The 21,720-nt window shown below is 39.8% G+C and overlaps 1 protein-coding gene across 20 annotated transcripts in view; it reads right to left on the bottom strand.

The window, feature by feature from the left end:
• LOC129767448 (uncharacterized) overlaps positions 1–21,720 on the bottom strand; it is a 332,396-nt gene that overhangs the window by 76,425 nt on the left and 234,251 nt on the right. For 17 of the 20 annotated variants that reach the window (XM_055768358.1, XM_055768356.1, XM_055768369.1 and 14 more), the window contains 3 exons: positions 6,323–6,355; positions 5,087–5,152; positions 4,380–4,438 (listed from right to left, as the gene is read on the bottom strand). In XM_055768358.1, coding sequence (XP_055624333.1) covers positions 4,380–4,438; positions 5,087–5,152; positions 6,323–6,355 — 158 coding nt within the window. Of the gene's footprint in view, positions 1–4,379; positions 4,439–5,086; positions 5,153–6,322; positions 6,356–14,933; positions 15,499–21,720 lie in introns of those variants that run through there. The other 3 variants (XM_055768353.1, XM_055768371.1, XM_055768357.1) reach the window with 3 other exon arrangements.

Genomic DNA, 21,720 nt, shown 5'->3' with positions numbered 1-21,720 from the left:
CGCCATAGTCCTGGTAATTATTGATGGTATTTGTTTTTTGTTGTTTTCATGGTTTTGGACTAGAAGGCGCTATATTTTTTCTTGAAGCTTTTTTTCACATAACATATCCAAAAATCAGAGAGGCGCTTTCTTCGTTTTTGAGTTATGATTTTTCCAAGTTTTTGAGTTATGAGTTTTCCAATTTCGATAGTTCGAAATATCCACTTTTCCTCTTTTCTAAAAATGATTTTTCTCAAAAATTCATAACTTTTGAACTACTGGACTGTTTCAGATGGTCGACATATCAAATTGAGCAAGTCTTCTTTGAAAAACTATTCCACTTGTAAACAGACTTGATTTTAGTCGCATAGGAATATTGAACGAAGATTGAAAACATGCTAACTTTGAAAAATCATAACACAAAAACGAAAAAAATTATCTCTTTGATTTTTGAATGTTATGTAGAAAAAGCTCGGCTTTCAAGAAAAAAAAAAATTTAAAAAATATTGCGCCCACTATTTTTAATCCAAATTTCGGCAAACATATCTTTTTTTCAAAAAATACTAGCTAAATTGTTCTAATTTGATATGTCGATCATCTGAATCGGCTCAGTAGTTCAAAAGTTAGGACTTTAAGAAAAAGTCATTTTCGGATAAGACTGAAAAAAAGAAGTAGAAATGGGAAAATAACAAAATACTGGTCTGATATTTTGCGATAAGGAACAAAACTGCCACTTTTCTCGAAAATCTGAGAACCACTATATCGGTTTGGCATGGAATGGCTGAATACAAAATTCGTTATTCAGGTCGGATTCGATTATCCGAAGTATTGATTTTTTTTTTCTCCGGATAATCGAATCCTCTGGATATTCGAATGAGAGGGCTTGACCAGTAGAACACAGTTATTTATGAAAAATGTAAATCCAAGATGGCGGCCGCTACAAAATTGCGAATCACATATTTTTTCAGAACCCCATCAATATGTATACCAAATGAAATGCAGATTATCCAAGATGGCCGCAGTCCCCAATTAACTAATTAATTTTTCAATGGTTTCATTCAGCTTGACCTGTTTGTATGTATGTTTGAATGTATGTAGGGTTGTCTCACATTAATAGTGAATTGACCCCATTCCTGTTCGCATCGAATCCGGTAGGAACAAGAAGGAGAGGAGCCCAGCGAGCGAGGTGGTTGGACCAAGTGGAGCAGGACTTGGCAAGAATCGGTGCAGCCGAGAGTTGTAGAACTGCAGCCATGGACCGGGTTTATTGGAGAAGAGTAGTGAATCAGATCTAATCTCAATGGGATGTAGAGTCATAGTAAATAAAAAAACCCCATTCCTGTTGACTGATTGATCTGAAATTCGGAAGACAAACTTAATTCTACTGTCATTATAAAACTGCATATTCCATGATCTTGAAAAATTCAATTTGGCCGTCGTTAAAAAATGGCTGAATGCTTTGACTCACATCCGTTCCTTCATTAATCTAGGGCAATTATGAGACTAAAATAAAATCATGGAGTATATGATGAAACAACTAACTGTGGATAATGGAAATCCAACGTTTATTTCTTACCTAATTTTCTTCGGAATATTTTCATGATGTACTGTATTCTATTAGTCAAATCATTTCATTTGATACCGATATTGAGGGGATTGCAAAAAACACATAGTCGACCATTTAGTGGCGGCCACCTTTCTCAATTTGTGTTGTTTATTATGTGTTGTGTTCTCCAAGTCAAGCCATTCAGCCATTTTTAGCGGCGGACAAATTGAATTTTTCAAGATCATGGAATACGCAGTTTTATAATGACAGTAGAATTAAAGGTATGCTCCAAATTTCAGATCAATCAGTAATCAGGACCGGGGTCAAATTTCAATTAATGTGGGACAACCCTACATTTGATACCCATATTGATTATTCGAAATTTCCGAAATACACTGGATAATCGGGTCTAAAACTCCGTATAATCGAATTCCGCATAAACAAGTCTCCGGATAATCGAGTCCGACCTGTATCTCGAAAACGGTTAGTCCTAAGATAAAACATATTGTCACTAGTGTTTTTGGAGTTAGCGGGCAGTTGCATCAATTTTATAAACCGATTCAATAGTTGATTTTCAATCAAAGGTAGATATGTGTTCTTTCTTATGTAAGGATTATGTTTTAATGAAGTTTGAGTCTTTGTGATTTTGAGTTAGTGACACTTCATCTACAATGTTTGAAAAAAATTTGATAGGTCTGAGCCTAGGGGTACGGACGGGATCTTGATATAGGACTGTGGTTATCAAATTGCATTTAAATTGAGTTTTTTACTGTTCAAAATTTGTATTTTTTTCTTTTTTGATACATCAAATGGAAGCCCAGAAAAATATGCGTGAGTACACCCTTTCGAACTTCTAAATCAGCAGCCAATTAAATTCATGAATTGCATTTTTTTTAGTTAACCAAATAACATGCTCGATGTAATGACATCCTGGACAACAATTACATAAATTGTTAGTAGCAAGACCTACACGATAAAACGTGAATTGAACACTAATAAATTGGACAACAACCTGAACCTCAAATCTAATAAAATCTCTGTCAACGTTTAACCTTTTGGGCCCGGCTCTCGTCAAATCTTTGGGGAGAACAGAGTGAAGCAATTCAATATCATCTTCAAGATCATTCCTAGATCATCCCTCCATTGATTCTGCTAACTGATAAATTCCTATTATCGGCAAATCGAGAATAATTCCTAATACGCATCTAATCACATCATGAGCTAACGCTGAATTGTAGGCAAAAAGATTGCTCGTTACGTTGTAGGGGAAAACGAGTGGCTAGTAAAATCGAAATAGCATACCCACTGGTCATGTCTTAAGCAAAAAAAAAATGCTGGATAAATTTCCTGTCCAATGGTATGCAACACAACATATGTCGCAATAACGATTTTGAGTGATATGCGTTTGAAAACTCTTAATGAATCGTTACTTTTTTCGTAAAGTTACCATCCTATATAGAAATCAAAGACATAGTCCTATGTCAAAATAGAAATTCGAAATGGTCGCGTGAAAATCGGCTGTTTCTCGGCTGTTTTAACGTGGAAATGGTCAAAAAGTTCATTGTAAGGGTACGTATAGCATTTTGACTTCTGGTGCATATTTCGATGAAGTGCTCCTCTAATTTACACAAAACTTTGAGCGATCGGCTAAAAAAAAGGTTAATTGTATCAATATGAAACACTGCTAACATCGAACTTATTGCAAATATTTGCAAAATTACAGAAGATTTTCTAACACATTCTTGTAGAGTTTTTGCACTTTTTCAAAATCGATGCAAAAAATTTAATTTTTTTTGTCAAATATAATAAATTAACCTTGTATAAAATTTATTGGAGTTTCAAAACTTTTCGATTTGAACATTATTTATAACCTGACAACTCTACACGAGCTGATGATTGCGCCGGCTAGTGACCATTCTATCCTGGATTCCTCGAGTCGAGAAAGACGCACCACGCTAGATATGGGGTACAGACTAGGGGGGCGTTGCTGATTAATGGTCAGCTGCATCCCAATAGGAGGTATCCCGTGTCGGGTACACGTACAGAGCATCGAAGACTGCAACATACCAATTATGAGAACACTTGTAATACTAACCTCGAGCCAACCGCGAGTAATCGGTTACATATTACTAATATAGTTGTAAGCAAACATTGTCGAAATATTGAACTCCCGGCCCCGTTAGGCTGACGCCATATGAGCCTTAATAAAAATATATATTTTGGAAAAACAAATTATTTATAACTTATTATTTATTATTATTTATTACCAAAGACAAACGGGTCATTTTTCATTCATACAAAAATATATCTGCATTTAAAAGTCCAATAGGAACATTCTAGGAATCAAATGCATGCTGGTTGATAAAGTTAATTGGGTTTGTTATTGACTTAACTCGAAAAAAATGGTGTTAGTCCCGAAAAAGAGAAAAAAACTATTTCGAAAATTATTTTTCCCGATATTTTTGTCCGCCACATCTATACACACCATGATAAAAAAGGTTTCTAGTACATTAATAAACTTGAAAGTTGAAGCTTTGAAATGATGTGTATTCCATATTCACATTGGATTTTTCACAAAGTTGCAGCATTCCAAAGATCATCTAAACATTCGACTTCGCACTCTGTTCCTCTTTTTTTTGTTGAGTGAACAAAACACTTAAACATTTTCTGTTCATTGTCTAATAGTACCTGTATGTTTGTACATTTTTCTTTTCCCCATTAAAAACAATGCATATGTTCAATGGTACCGATAAACTCGACTGACTCGTTTAATGTTTGCCAAACATTTGGCCACTTGTTGAATTAGGGAAGGAATGAACTAAATAAATAGCATGCTGACCTCTACTCCACTCACCTGGACAAATTTCCCTCCGTGTACGTTTTGCTGGTGCTCAGTTTTTGCTGCTCCAATTGCTGCCGAGAGTGAAGAAAAAAATGGGAAAAAAGATAAAATATGACATTATTCTAGTGGACCACAGTGGAGCTACAAATTAGCGAGTGTAAAAGTAAGGAACGATATAAACAGTAGATTGTCGGATGTAAAACATGACACAAGTCTTGTATTGTTGTGGAACTGTAGAATTTTATGCTTTAGGACAGAGACGGAAGGAAACGGACAGTTTTTTTTCCCAGGTTTGTGTCGAGAAGTGTGTTGCAGATGGATGAAAAAACCACGCCAAACTATGCGGCCGGAAAAACAGGGGGAGGAAAAAATCTCATTCAAGCAAACAAACCCATAAAAATACCAACCAAATGACACCTTGCTTGTGTTTTTTTTTTGCGCAAGTTAGTGTGTGCTTGTGTGTGTGTGCGGCAAGTGTCCGTGGTAGAACAATAACGAAATGGGAAAAAATGAAGGTGCAAGTGAACCGACCACCACGAGGTTGAGGTCCTTCGCTGGATCCTTCGAGTGGTGGGAAGTTAGGCGAAAATTAATTAAGGGGAGAGTTATGGTATGCTTTCGGAGCTGTGTTAGTGATGGTGTCGTTGCTTGTGGTGCGGTTGGGTGGTGGTATGGTTTTCGGGAGGTACTTTCTCCAACAACTTAGCCGAAACACTTACAAACTTTTGCACCTCACGAGCGAACACAATGCAGAAAAGGGGCACAGAGGAATGCTCATCTAACCACTAACATACCGTACAGATTGCATTTTTATTCATTGGTGAGATTAATGGTGTTCATGCGATGTTTTTTTTTGTTGGTTGTTTGTTGTTGTAGTTGATCGGAATGAGTTAGGATTGCGATGTTGTTTTTTTTCATTGTTCAAACGGCACAATATTGTCGAGGGACAGAAGAGAAGCGAAAGCATGAAAAAGATATAGAAGATATAGATTAGCATTTGCGATATTTTGTTATTCGGTGCGAATGATTGATTGTGAGTTTTTGGGGGAGAACACATATCGGCAGATACAAACCAAAGGAAAACACAAACCCATTTACATGCTGCGTGAACAAGTGGGTGTCGTAGAGATTCCGTGGAGAGAGAATATTGATTTGTTCAGCTGAGGATTCGATTTCATTCGATTTGCGTTGCGTTGCGTGGGAGGCATTTCGACAATGACAGCCCAACGAGTGGGAGAGCAAATCATTAATTGGATATTACTTCCGATGAAGGATTATATGAAGGATTCTACATGGGAAATTTCCTTAGTGACAAAAAAAGATTGTAACTAAACCAATCTTCGCTTATTAAACCTCTGAAGATTATGATAACTTGGCATGAGATTGTTATAATATGTTTACAAACGAAAAAATTGTTGTTTTGAAAGTTTTTTTTTTGTTTGGATCCAATCATCGATATTTATTAGTCACCATCTAATGTTGAAAGCCCTTTGTTCGCAGAAACATTTACATAAGTATTAAATTATCGGAAGAACCTATCGACCTGCTTCGTTCATGGTTTTGTATTTCATGAAACTTCAATCAGTTGTTTCCTTCTTCTAAAATAGGATGTTGAATTCCACTGTCGCCAGTTTATGAGGGGTTTCGTCTATATTATTTTTATTCTCGCTTTATTTTCAATTTTCCCTTATCAATATTATTTTCCAATTCCCACAATTCCGTAATTCCTCGGAAGAGTTTACACCATTCATGCGGTTAATAAAGCACTTAACATAAATTCCAAGCAACATTAGTGTTGTGATTTCATGAGAAGTATGTATGGGGAGCTCCGAGTCTCCAAAGGGATCACAACATTGAAGAACACGAAAAAAACGATAGGAATATGAACAAAATTAGGATCAGAACAGAAAAATCTAACAGTGAGGGAAGCAAGAACAAAAAACGTGATACCGTACCCCGTTGAATATCTCCATTACTTCGTCCCACCACTAAAATGCGCATTTGGGTTAGGCGTTTCCGAGGGCCATTTTTGGATTATAGCGGGAAGTCCGGAGGAGAAAGATTTAAAGAAATCGAATTAATCATATTTTTTGAGAAATAATTAATATGAAATGGGTCGATTCAATTTATATCTTAAACGATCGAAACCTTGGGGAGAACGGGGGAACCGGATAGTGCAATTCCGCCGTAATTAATTATTCCCGATAGCTGATTATGTTTCGTGTATGATACGTAATTAATTTAGCTCGATGAAGAATAAAATCGATGTTGTCTTAAGAGGCCTAAATGGCAGAAGCTGGCAATCAGGATGATGAATGGGCGTTTGCTTAGGGAGGGGGTGTTGAAGACAACAAAAGTCTCTCCGATAAACGCCCGCAATTAGTCCAATAAATAATTCATGAACACCCCGGATGACGACAACAGATGTTATGTTGTTGTTCGCACTGTCCCTGGAGAAGGTGGTGCGTGGGACTGTGGACATGGCCGCTGATGGCATGTTCGGACTTTCATTTGGAAATCACGAAATTTGCATTTTTGTAACATCAATAATCTGGTCCTGGTCAGGGTTTGGAGCGACACTTTTCGTTCCCATAAGCGATACGAATTCTAGCCCAGCACTTTCCACCGTGTATACACCCTTTAACGATTCTTTCCGGAAACACACTACATAAACCCCTCGACGATAAATTGACTTACTACAGTCTCCCCGGATAGAAGCTGAAGTTGATTTATAGTGATAGTAAATTTAACCGACGATTCATTACGCCTATCGACTTTGGCAGGATCTTACCTTCCGAACGGAAGGTTTGAGACGATTATGAATATCGCCACAAGTATGCGAACGATTTTCAGAAGTACCTACTAGTTGCTGTGGGTTGTGGGAAACAACAAAATCGTTGTCATTGTGGTTGTGTCCCGGAGGGGAAGATTTACGAACCAACATGTGCATCAGAATTAGGATTAGGGTGTTGAGGCGAAAGGTTTAATATTGCAATGCTCCTCTCCTCTTCAAGCGTGTGTTTATCGCATTTAATCTAAGGGATGGCAAATAGGATTGTACCATCATGAAGATAAGTGCTATCTTTGGACGAATTTAATCTCTGGTAAGGGTTATCGGTTTGATGCTGGATTACTCTGCGGTGGGGCAAATGATTGAAAATCAGGTCAGCACACAGCTTTTCAAACTCCATAAATTATAGCAGTTTCAAATATGTACAAGCGGAAGGAAAGATCTTTGAGATTAATTGGGTTAGGCTAACTTGTACTAATTTGATTTTCGGGTATATTCTGTCCCAGGTTGGCCTTTCCACAGTTAAATGATTTTCCTTTCTGCTGAATTAATCAATCGCTCTACAGTTATTTAGTTGGAGAATAAAAATGAGTTTAGTAAATAAATTAATGAAGTTTTTTTTTAATTTGTTTTATTCAGAAATCTTAGAGCTAAGCTATAATTTAGAGAAGAAGTGATACAGAAAAAACATTCCTTTCAGCTTCGTTTCTAAATCAAGATTTTCTCTTTGTTTGATTTTTTTCTTCTGGTATGGATAACTATTCTACCTTAACCGCAGTCGCGATATTTTTTTTTTTGAAAAAAGAAAGAAATAATAAAAGTTATCTTAACTATTTACATAAATTAGAAACTCTACCTAAACTAATCACCTATACAGGTTGTTTATAATGGTTTGTTCCGAGTGTAAGCAGTCCTCTCGAAATTTATTTAATTTGGTGGCGAACCTGGTTTCCAGTGTTTCAATCTCTGCCAGATCATGGACCTCTGTTATTCTTGTCCAGCGAGGAAGATTCTGAGGATTTTATTTTGTATTCGCTGGAGTTTGAGCCGATGCATCTGGGCCTCCAAATAGGCAAGCCATACTCAATCACCGAAAAGATGATTTGTTTGTAGATAGCAAGTTTGTTACTCAGACACAGAGAAGACTTTCTATTTATGAGTGGGTACAGTGATCTGATTTTACCACACTTAGTCACTATTTTATCAATGTGTTGTCTCAATAACAGCTTGCTGTCTAAGGTGAGCCCAAGATATGTTACCTCATTGGACCAGTTTAAGGCATTATTTCCCAAACTGATCCTGAGGCTTTTAGGTGGAACAAGTCGCGGGTATTTCGAATATGGAAAAAAGGATGGTCTGAGTTTTCGTCGCATTCACGCGAATCTTCCAGTTGTTATAATATTCAGACAGGACATCAAGACCCCGCTGAAGCTTCTCCGTCAGAGCACGTGTTATTCGTCCCTTATAGATAATGGCCGTATCATCTGCGAACAGAGATAACTGACCATCATCTGGTAAGGGAGGAATATCCGACGTGTATATATTGAATAGCAAGGGTCCCAGGATGTTGCCTTGGGGCACCCCTGCAATGATGTTCAGTTCTTCTGAACATTTCATATTATTCAGCGAGACCCTGAATGTTCTGTTTGAAAGGTAATTTCTGATTATTTTAATCAGAAACACTGGAAAATGACACCAGACCATCATGCCAGACATTATCGAATGGCTTTTCGACATCCAATAATGCCATTGCAGTTGTTTTGGCGACAGTTTTGTTCCGCCTGATGGTGTTCGTTACCCTGACGAGCAGATGGATTGTCGATCGACTTCTCCTGAACCCAAAATGCTCGTCAGGGAGAACATTATTATCTATGGCGAAAATCGTGAGCCTGGAGCTGATCAGTTTCTCAAAAACTTTGGAGAGAGCAGACAATAAGCTGATTGGGCGATAGTTTCCGGCTAAGGATGCTTCTTCCCCCGGTTTTAGGACGGGTTCAACTTTAGCTAACTTCCACCTCGAGGGGAAGTAGCTAAGTTGTAAACATCGATTGAAGATCGATGCTAAATGTCCGTATAACCTGGAGCTTAGGTGCTTCAGCTCCAGGTTGAAGATATTATCAAAGCCGGGGACCTTCATATTTTTCGAGACTTAAATTTTAGCCTCAACCTCTTCAGCGGTTATTCTTTGCTCATTATCCAAAGTTGGTTGGGTCCGATCAACCTCAGCCACAGCTTCCGCAACATCAGCCTCCCGGGGACTCAGCGGGAGTTATTAAAAGATCAGGATCAGGAGAATAGGGAATTAAAGGAGGGATAGGTTTGGGTTTGGTTTTTAGTATTTTGACAGTTTCCAGAGGGGACGGGAATGGGATGGTAGCTGGTTCAATTTTTGAGAAAAAAATTTGTTTCTGAGATCCAAGATTCTGGCTTCGACCACTCTGGAAAGCTGATTCGCCGCCAACTTCTTTTCTAGAAGGCGAGTTTAGATGTTTCGCAATCTGATAAGTTGTTTGGTTAGATCATCAATTTCGAGCAAGCTACTTAGACACGGAACTTGTTGGACATGCTGCTTACGAGCTGCACACAGAGCCTCTTCTATGTTGATTGGCCCTGTTGTTGTTATAAGTTCGATGCCGATAGCCTCAATAATTTTGAGGTTGAATTCCCTTGATGAAGGGAACTTCAGACCTCGTCTCACTGCTACAGCGACACCACCACCTCGTGATGTGGAGCGATCCAGTCGAATAATAGTATGGTCAGGTAGATGGAAGTCCGGCGTAGATCCGGCGTATTTGGAATTCGGTTTGATAGAGTGACCATTTTGTTTTTCTCCGTGGCGGAGAACGGAAGAGGCTCAAGAACAGGAATGGGTCAAGAACAGTTTGCTGTGGAACCGTATGGTGGATGTGTGAACTTCTCCGAATAGAGTTATTATTCATCAATATCTTTTTCGGTTTCTCTATGAACTCTGCCTTAGGGCAAACAAGGCTAGTAGAAGACTGTTCTTCGCCACAGTGTACGCATTTCGTAGTGGCATCCTCCTTCATACATGCACTCGTGTGATGATTATCGCTGCATAAGTTACATCTACTTTTAATGAAGCAGTTCTTGGCACCATGCTCGAAGTTCAGACAGTTCGTACACTGAGTAACATCGCGATGAAGCGCCGCAAATTTATTATTTGCAAGCAGCTGTTGTGTTTCTTCAGACTGTTCATCATTTAGTTCTGCTTGAGAGCGAGTTCTCTTCGCAGTGTTTGGTTGCTCTTTATAAGAGCGTTGTTTTCCCATATCGTGGGTAAATGCACTTGCCGAATGCAACGCGCCCCGTACACAACAAACGAAACTAACTGTATTAAAAATCACGAGCTCACTAAGAAAGCTACCGATTAACACGGGAGCGGAGCAACGAATGAAATTAATGAAGTGACAAGTAGATCAAAAATACGATACATATAATGAATGGATACTGAAGAAATACAAAAAATCGAAAAGGAAACTGACGCCCAGTGAATCAACTCTATGTTGATTTTCGAAATTCTAACTTCGTGATGACTGCACTTTCCCTGCAGTATCGAGAAGTAATTTCCGCAATAATTCCACAGATACAGAAAGGATAATTAGCCTTTAGCTTCTCCAGTTAAAGTTAACACGAATGTTGAACATGAACAAAACGAAATAGCTCACGGTGAGACCCATTTTAATTTTATGCAAATTTAACGCAAACGTTTCAAAGACAGATCAACTGCTTGAAAGAGTCTACAGTTATAGAGCAATTCCATGCAGGGACGATTTTCGACACTGTCGCCACCTGAATTGAAACTCTTGAGCTTTGTTTGAATGGTATTAATTTATAGCTTAACCCTTTGCGGTCGTATGTCTGCTCTCAGCCACCACAGCGAGGAATCATACTAAATACTTTATCCAACCATATGTTCTAGTATACAATTTTCTAAACAAATTTTAATGACTTGTGAACTTGTTCACGAATTAGTACGCAATTTCTATGGATAATAGATAACGGTAGCCGGTGCAAACAAAAGATTATCAGCGTGGAAAGATAAAAGGATCTCTTTCAAAGGAAATTAATTCCGACCGCAAAGGATTGAGACGGGTGTTCAATTAGGGACGGCTGCTATTCGTTAGCATAGGAACATCCAACAGCGAAAATGTAGACTCAAATTTGGTAACTAAACTATGCACAGGCTGCCAACAAGCACGATTATTACGATTATTGAAGTGAACGCTCCTAAAGTTGTTTTCATCGACTCCGAATTTCGGTAGTAAAGGGTGTGTCACATCAAATTGCATCACGGAAAAAACGCTGTAGAAATTCGCCCAGTAGACCGATCCTTTTGAAAATTTTAGACAGTAAAATAAAAACTATTAAACAACTTTTGGCATTTTCTTTTTATTCATACTTCGAGCCCAAGCCCGTATACTCGCACCTTCCTCTTTACCCCGTCCATAAGGTTCTGTACAACGTCAGGTTGTAGTTTTTTTGAACAGAAATCCATTTTCTCTTGAAGTCCGCCTCCGATTTGACAACTTTTGGGTTCTTCCGGAGGGCCTCCTTCATAATCGCCCAATATTTCTCTATTGGGCGAAGCTCCGGCGCGTTGGGCGGGTTCATTTCCTTTGGCACGAAAGTGACCCCGTTGGCTTCGTACCACTCCAACACGTCCTTTGAATAGTGGCACGAAGCGAGATCCGGCCAGAAGATGGTCGGGCCCTCGTGCTGCTTCAATAGTGGTAGTGAGCGCTTCTGCAGGCACTCCTTAAGGTAAACCTGCCCGTTTACCGTGCCGGTCATCACGAAGGGGGTGCTCCGCTTTCCGCAAGAGCAGATCGCTTGCCACACCATGTACTTTTTGGCAAACTTGGATAGTTTCTGCTTGCGAATCTCCTCCGGAACGCTGAATTTGTCCTCTGCGGAGAAGAACAACATGCTCGGCAGCTGACGAAAGTCCGCTTTGACGTAGGTTTCGTCGTCCATTACCAGGCAATGCGGCTTCGTCAGCATTTCGGTGTACAGCTTCCGGGCTCGCGTCTTCCCCACCATGTTTTGACTTTCGTCGCGGTTAGGAGCCTTCTGAACCTTGTATGTACGCAGGCCCTCTTGGTCCGCTGGACGAATGAACTTGACAAATTCAGCTTATTGGCGACATCCCGGACCGAACTTCTCGGATCACGTCAAAAACGCTTAACTACGCGCTTGTGATCTTTTTCACTGACGGAGCATCCATTTTTGCCGTTCTTCACCTTCCGGTCGATGGTTAGGTTCTCGAAGTATCGTTTTAGTACTCTGCTGACCGTGGATTGGACGATTCCCAGCATCTTACCGATGTCCCGATGTGACAACTCCGGATTCTCGAAATAAGTGCACAGGATTAATTCACGACGCTTGTGGAGTCCGCCGTTACTGCTGACAATCGGCCGAGCATCGCGGAGCTATATAACACACGTCCTGCCTGTGGGACTGCTGACGGATGAACTGACGAGCAAGCGCGATGCAAGGGAGAATGCAAGGCCTCGTTCGGTTCTATGCTAACTGTGTGCATTGGTGTGAGTGTAAGCACATCACGTGACAACTTACGTGCGCACAGTTGAACTGATAGTAGACCCTCATCGGGTTGTCTTGCCTATGCCCCACATCTTCCCTCTTCTCTAAAAAAAATAAATGGGTTGTACTGAGGTGATTCGGTAAATTCTACCAAAAAGAAAAATATATCAAAACCACACCAAAATAATCGTTCCCTTAAATTCACATGAAATGTAAGTGCCATGGAAAAACGTATTGAAACATTTGAATCGGATTATAAATATCGTACATTAAATCGGAATGCATTGCACATGTTGTTACCTAATGTCGAACTGGAATTTAGTTAACAGCGGTTATCCCAACTCGCGCTTTTTTGCTTAATTTCTTCATTCGTGGTTCTCCCAACTCACGTTGCGCTCCAAGTTTGAATGTCATAAAAGTGCGGTTATCCCAACACGCTCTTGTTTCCGTCAAATTGTTACATGTGTGGTTATCCCAACTCACACTCTTGTTTTCGTTAAGTTGTTACATGTGTGGTTATCCCAACTCACACAACGCTGTTGCTAAGTGGGCAAAAACTATTTCTTCATCCTTTTCTTTTTTTTCGCTCATATCGTATTGTATGCCATGTTGTCTAACAATGTGTGGTCATCCCGAGCTCACACGAATGTTGAAAAGAAAAAAACAATCTGCGGTTATCCCAACACGCAATGAACGCTCTATGGTCAACTCGAACGCACACAAAACTACAACTATTACACGGCCATCCCAACGCGCTCTTGCTTTTTTTGACTTGTTCCACATCGGCACACCACGCCATTTTGTTTGCACAATCTTCCGCGCACCTTGATGATTCGGAAAGCATCACACCGTGCGTATTTGTATATTTTCCTTTCTTCTTTTTTTTTTTTACGGCATAGCAATTACAATATCAATCCCTAGTGTTTCCCCCTTTCTTCGTCATGCGACTTTGACAGTACACAAGCTACACTCTCGTTTGCCACTTCGTATATTACGCTTCTACACGTTGGCTGGCGCATTGTATCCGTACTGCAAAACTAAGTCCCAAAGAAGAGAAGCTACTGCTTGATATATGATGGTTTATGTGGAAATTTGCAATGTATATGCTCTTGTCAATTATTTTTATAAACAACCAAAGTGAGATTTTTGAAGTTCTATCAATAACAAACCCTAGAGTGACGAACAAGCCAAGTTGAATTCACCAACGAAAATAACGAAAATCGATATCAGTCGAAAATTATAAACTCTTAATTGCCAAAGTTCCAGCGCAAGCCATATCACGTGTTGAACAACAAGGCTAATATTGTCTTCGCAGTCATCGCGCTACGCCATAAGAGGCCGAACAAAGAATCTCGCTGTAAACTGAACAGTTTGTCGATCGCTTTCAGCAAACACTCGCCACTCTCCCTCGGGACTAAGAAGCTTGTGGATTAAGAGACAACTCCATCGACCCATCGCATGACTCTGTGCGAATATGAACACTGAATAATATGTAGTAGTTTGAACCCCTGACCAGTGAGAGACTGGAACTAATTGGAATAATTCGACAATAACAAATAAAACACGCCAGAAGTTCACAACCCCAACAAGCCTCGAACTAAGCTGCTGTTCGAATGTATATTACTTACGAATGAAATTGAATCAAACAAACTCTGCGACATCGTCTTCATTGCTCTTCCGGCACAAAGAAGGGCGATGACCGATTCCAACGCATGATGGGATCACTTATGACGATGATACTATGGCTTTACAGTTATCCGCACGAAAGTCACAAACGCTGCGGAACCAGACATGGAGGAGAGAGTGATACAGTGTTCCCTAGTTTATGGTGAACGAAATAAAACATAACGATTGATAAATCCCTGACGAGCTGTTTCCTGAGTACACGAAATTAAGAAATGATGATAACTCAATACAGCTCTCCAGCATGATTTCCAACAATACAACAATTAACGCATCATAACGAATAATTAGTTGTAATTCGATCTGCCACATCATTTTGTTCCAGTGTTAAATCTATTCTCGATTTCATCATAACAAAAATAAACGAAAAAAGTACACAGCGGGAAAAACATAGCAAATATTTCAAAATAAATCAATAAGGACGGATGCATTTTGCGCACCACTTTCAAATTGCAGCCCAATATTCGAAAAATACATTTACATGCATCATTGTTTGCGTTCTCTATCAAACTGCACATTGCTATACTCACTTTGGTTTCAATCACTTGCGGGAGTGGATTTTTTTTGCTACCATTCATGGGGCTGGCGGTCACGGAAGATGAGCTCCCCATGGAGGAGCCGGAGCCCGAGCTGGACCCCGCCGGACTACGTTTCAAGCGGCTGAAAATTTGCTCACTATCCGCTCCACCATCAGCAGCAGCAGCCCGGTTTATCACGAATGGCTGCCTCGACGCGGCATCCTCGTCATTATTGGCATGAAGAAGATCAGGTGGGAATCCGTGCCAGACAGACTGTAAGCTAGCCCAATCGAGCGAAGTCGTCAATATTGACAAAATGATAAAACTTGTACGTAGATGCGCCATTTTGATTTCTTTTTTCCTCTAAAACTCTCCTACACACAAGAGAAAATAAACCGATCTTCGCAGAACAATATTCAGGATGCGCGGATGGAAGCTTAGTTTTTTCGCTTTGTGAGATTACTTCTCACTACACAAGTTTTGCCGAAATACTATATCCTCCTGGCAGGATCGCCAAATGTGTAGTCCGCCGTTACTGCTGACAATCGGCCGAGCATCGCGGAGCTATATAACACACGTCCTGCCTGTGGGACTGCTGACGGATGAACTGACGAGCAAGCGCGATGCAAGGCCTCGTTCGGTTCTATGCTAACTGTGTGCATTGGTGTGAGTGTAAGCACATCACGTGACAACTTACGTGCGCACAGTTGAACTGATAGTAGACCCTCATCGGGTTGTCTTGCCTATGCCCCACAACGCTCTTTTTCGTTCGACGACATTTTTCCAAATTTACGAAAAATTGCAGGGAAGCATGGCCAACGTGATCTATACACTCTTATCTGATTATAAGCGAAAGCTGAAGATATAATTCATGAAAATTAAATTTCTACAGCGTTTTTTCCCTGATGCAATTTGATGTGACACACCCTTTAGTTTCTAATAATCATTTAGCATTGCTCGTTCGTGTACTTGATTTTGACTAACGTTTTGACATTGACATACCATTAACATGTTTAAGGGTTTGTTCACACGAAAACACAAAATTATCAAGTCGCTCATGGATGGCCCTTTTATAGAATGAAAAAAAGGGGGGTTTCAATTGACCCACCAAATTTCCAGACATTGTAACATTGAACATTGAAACGTTGGAAATTTTGCAGAATTTATTCGGTGACTCAACTATGTTGAAAAGACGATTGTATGAATGGTATAAGGGATTCAAAGGCGAGCGAGGAGAGATGAGTGATTCGCCACGTCCATATACCTCTTCAACTGATGAAAACATCGAGAACATAAAAAGAATGGTGCTCAGAAGTCGTCATTCAGGTTCGAGAGCTAGCCCGTGAATTAAATATCTCTCGAGAGACTACATTCGTCATATTTTGGTTGCTGTTCGGGCATGAGAAAAATCGCAGCACGACTAGTGCCAAAAAAGGTCAATTTTACACCGCAATCAAGTGGCTGAATGATTAAAATTTACGTTCATCCAACGCGTAATTACTGGCGACGAGTTACCCTTTCCTATTTTCGCCGACAGTATTGATGATATAAAAATGAATTCGCTGCGTGATATGAAGGCAATTACAGGATACAACTATAAAAATGGTTTCGATGACTGGATTGTTCGTTGGAAAAAGTGTATTGCTTCTGAAGGGGCGTATTTTGAAGGCGATAATATTTTATTTAGATGACAAATGAAGCATCACAAATTACCGGTATATAAAGTCTGTTTCAGTTAGAATTTGGTCGCATAAAGTGGGACATTTTTCACCATAGCAGCATAGAAATAACGTATAAAAAAGGGAGGGATGAAATTTTGTAGGTTTTTTTTTCTAATGAACAAATACTTTTTTCTAATGAAAAACACGAAAAGTTCAAAAATGCATCCGAACAGCTGACGAATAATTTTTATGTATTTTTCTTTCGAAGTTCATGAAAAACCTACAAAATGACATCCTTCTCTTTTGACGTAGGACAACGTCTTCCATTTCTGTAGTTTAAATGCAAGGTTTTGAACGTTAATATCTCTTTACTGGCTGATAGGAGTGGTATGATAATCACTTCATTCGAAAGACAAAATTTCCAAGAGTTATATGAGTGATAATCATTGACCGGAAAACTTGTTTCAATAGCTTACAAACTGCTTTGACAACAAGGTAATGAAATCGCACAAATCTGGACATAAGCTGGGGCCCGCCCGGAAATCTATTTAGTTGTAGTTGGAAAGTGAAGGGAAGATGGTCTCGTTCACTCATTAAAACACTATGATCTTCTCTCCCAATTCCGTTTCTTTTCTGCAGTGAAGGAGTGAACGGAGCCTTTGCCGAAAAACGAAGTGTGGATGACAATCCAATACAGATTGTTTACGAATGGTGACATTGGCTTTGGATTTGATAGCGGAGAAAATTAAATGTTTGGTATGGTGTGGAGAATATTCCTCCATATCAAAGAAACCATATCGTGTGATGAAAGCGGGAGTTTTGATACCATCTGTTGACGAATGTCACAATCGATCGATGATTCTAATTGACGGGGAGGGGAGTATTATTTGTGCTGGGTATTTTCGAGGAGAAATCGATTCCTATTTGAGCGTTAGTAATTCTTTTCCAGCTAAACGAAGTGGATTGTAATCATTTTATTCAAAAGATAAAATGTCTAAGCGTTATATGCTTATTAATTATTGACCCGAAAACTTGTTTCAATAGTTTAAAAATTGCTTTGAAAACAGGCTGTTGAAATCTTAAAAATCTGTATATAAGCTGGTGTCAGTTCAAAAATCCATTTCAAGAACGTCGATTGATGTTTACTGGAACAGACACGGTTCGCTGAGGAGCATGACAATGAAGTGTCTTTGTCAAGGCAGGTGGAGAATAAGTTTGGATAGAGTTGTCCCCAATGGTCCTTCTCGAGGCTAGAGGCTAGAGACGTTTCAAATCTTTATAATTCAACATGAAGAAGAAGAAGAGGAAGAAATCCATGTAGTTGTGATTGCAAAGTGACATGCATTTTCTTGTAAATGCAGCAGTTTTATAATCGAATGCTCATGAATGCCGCTATTGACCGATGATTCCAATTGTCGGGGGATTAGAGGGAGTATTATTTGCGTTGGGTATTTCCGTGGAGGAATCGAGTCCTACTTTGAGCGTTAATAATTATTTTTCGGCCGAACAAAGTGGTATGATAATCACTTCATTCGTAAGATCTAAGAGTTATATCCTTGTTACTTATTGATTGCTTTACCAACGGTAGTCCTACGTCCACCTTGTGGTTATATCACATTTACATTCCACTTCTAGGTTTTGTACGTTATTTCTAAGCTAAGAAATGTCTCAATACAACCAGAGCTGCGATTTGCCGTGAGTATCAAATGATGGTACTCTCACAAAGATAATCATCAAATTTTATACTTCGATTATCTTTGGTGACCATCCCAAAGCCCGTTCAATAGCTTGAGAAGAGTATCATCACAAAACTAACACACGGTGAGCTTCAGCTTGACAGCAAATAACTGAGCTCCTTAGTATAGTGGTGGCCAAGTTTTGATATTGGTATTGTTATTGATACAGTCAGGTAAAAGCTGTCGGCATAATTATTCGAACTTTTTGGTTTGCTTGTTGCATCTCCGATATTCAGCTGTGGGAGAGATTCCTGCAACGTTTCAAAATATGCAATTCGCAACACATGACATTCGAGAAAGAACTCGATTCGATGAGATTATATCGATTCACAAAATTCGAAAATTTGCTCGATGTTATAGTTATAGGGATCGAAGCGACTGTTCGTAATAGTGCCCATTATTTCCGATAAATAGTTCTTACACTTCCGGGTAAATGAGGAACAAAATAATCATCTTAGGTGTATTTTAATGGACAACTGCTACAACTCTAATTTTGCTGACCCGGCAAAGTTCGTCTCGCCCAAAATTTATGTTTCGTTATCACATCCACGGTTTCTTATTAAGCGCACGTTCATGGGTCCAGCAGCCCCCATGCTCTTAGAGAGGGAGATGGAGAACCGTACCACCATAGAAACATTTATTGCACCCTTAAACCTTCAGATGCCAAATTTGGTTTTATTTGCTTGATTAGTCCTCGAGTTATGCAGAAATTTGTGTTTCATTTGTATGGGAGCCCCCCTTAAAAGAGGGAGGAGGAGTGTCGAACTACCATAGACACGTTTATCAATCCCTAAAACCTCTATATGTTAAGTTTGATACCATTTGTTTGATTAGTTCTCGAGTTGTTCAGCAACCTCCCACCGTCTCTTTAGAGATGGGAAAGGAGTGTCAAACCACCATAAAAACATTTATTGCTTACTAAAATCTCCACATGTCAAATTTGATTCCGTTTGCTTGATTAGTCCTTAAATTATGTAGAAATGTATGCTTCATTTGTATGACAGTAACCCCCCCTCTCAGAGAGAGGAGAGGGGTGTTTATTCACCATAGAAACGTTTCGTGTCCCCTAAAACCTTCGCATGTCAAATTTGGTTTCATTTGCTTGATTAATTCTCGAGTAATGCAGAAATTTGAGTTCCATTTATATGGAAGCCCTCTCCTTTGAGAGGGGGTGGAATGTCTTACCACCATAGAAACATTTATTGCACCCTTAAACCTCCATAAAGTTAGTTTCATTTGTTTGATTAATTCTCGAGTAATGCAGAAATTAGTGTTTCATTTGTATGGCAGCTCCCCTTAGAGAGGGGGTGGAGTGTCTAACCACCATAGAAACATTTATTGCACCCTAAAACCTCTATATGACTAATTTAGTTTCATTTGCTTGATTAATTTTGGAGTAATGCAGAAATTTGTGTTTCATTTGTACGGCAGTCAGGCTCAACAAGAGACGATGTTTTAAAGAACTCGCGTATAGAGTGGTGATGGCAAAAATCAAAGGCCCATTGACCCTCACCGAACAGTGCCCGGAAAGGATAAATAGCATTATTGAGGGGCTCTTCACGCAGCATGAACCGACGAGTTGGCCACGTCCAGCATACAGCCAAGAAAGAGAAGAAGTCGAGATAGTGACCACGGAAGAACTATTAGCTGCAGCAAAAAGATTGAAGGGAAATGAATCCCCAGGCCCTGACGGAATCCCCAATGTGGCGTTGAAAGCGGCCATACAAGCGAATCCGAATATGTTCAGAGAAACTCTGCAAAATTGTCTGAATGAAGGAGTCTTCCCCGATATATGGAAAAGGCAGAAACTCATACTACTGCCGAAGCCGGGGAAAACACCACGAGAGCCGTCATCATACAGGCCTATTTGTCTTCTGGGTACACTTGGTAGCTTACCAAGTGAGAGAATAACACTAAACAGGCTGACGAAGTGTACAGAGAGCGAACATGGACTCTCAACGTCGCAGTTCGGGTTCCGGAAGGGTAGATCGACTGTGGATGCTATTCTGTGCGTCATCGAAATAGCCGAGAAAGATCCGAAACAAAAAAGATGTGGCGACCGGTTCTACGCCGTAGTAATTGTTTACGTCACACATAAACACTCTGCGCTACAACCCTGAAGGTGGTCAGCTGCTGTCTGGCGCGTACAACGACCTATTACACATCAATAATAGTCGCCAGTGTTTGCCAAATGATCCACTCATTGAAAAAATCGCTTTCGTTCGTTCAAATATGATCTTTCAGGAAACATTTCCCCCAGCGGTATTCTATTATTGTTATGTGCTGCAAATCACGACACAAAAGAGAACGAGACAACTCTGCATCGGCTCGCACTTCATTGCACACCAGCATGCAAGCAAAGCTATCATATACGCTTTCAGTGCAGAAAGCTTATTTTCTTCTTTGCCTCTAACATATGCATACCGACCTCTCCATGCATCATGAAACAGCAGGATCATACGGACAACGCAAAGCGAAAGATTCATATTCAGCTAATGTAGCAGATCCTGATTTTTAAGTCTCAGAGAGTGCAAACTATATGATTATTTAGCTCGATAGAGGCTAAGGGAAGGGTAGTCAGATTATATTTTCCATTTTTATCGCCGCTATCCCTTGAAATGTGTATATTCATATAGACCGCATAGTTTTACTAGCAACACCACTCCAGTGAGAAGCAAAAACTCTCGCGTTTTATCTCTTTTCCCATTCGCTGCTCTCCGCAAATGGTGACGTAATGATGACGTAATTTTTCTTGTGTCATTTATTGCTTTACACTTGTCTGTGTCTGTATATGCGGTTCAAACTTGTATGCAGGCTTCGAAAATAGTGTGCCATGTTTGATACAACTCGAATATGCAAACAACAGTCTTCGTTCCTCTCTTCGTTTAATCACTAAATGTTACAAAAGTGATTGCTGACATTCATACAAGTATCTGAATGATCCTCTCATATTTGGTTATATGTTCGTGAGAGTTTACTTGCATGACACATTGTGTATCATTTGATTTTGATCGAAATCCAAACACTGATAGTCGCCCAGACAGCAACAGCAAACAAAACTAATACAGGAGTAAAGAGGAACAACTGTGTGGAAACCGTTGTCTCCCTTCCACCACAGCGGAACGGGAGAAGCAAAGGAATGTGGTAAATTCACCACACCGAAGATGAGTTGTTCGGGAGGATCATCGCGCATAGAGGAGCAACAACAGCATCAACAGTGGACAGACAAAATGTGAGTCTGCGGAGAAGAATCAGTTCCAGTTTGACCATCGCAGGATATAAATTAAATAATACGAAGAGAAGATTGTGTCGGTCGGATCTAGTCATTTAGAAATAATATTTGTATTCTTGTGTCTCATAGTTAATGCCGTGTAATATTGTGAACTTAAATATACTAATCGA

The sequence above is a fragment of the Toxorhynchites rutilus genome, chromosome 2 (genome assembly GCF_029784135.1).
Source record: "Toxorhynchites rutilus septentrionalis strain SRP chromosome 2, ASM2978413v1, whole genome shotgun sequence".
NCBI classification, from domain to species: Eukaryota; Metazoa; Arthropoda; class Insecta; order Diptera; family Culicidae; genus Toxorhynchites; species Toxorhynchites rutilus.
The sequence above is the reverse complement of the archived record's forward strand: the minus strand, read 5'-3'. Positions and strand labels throughout refer to the sequence as shown.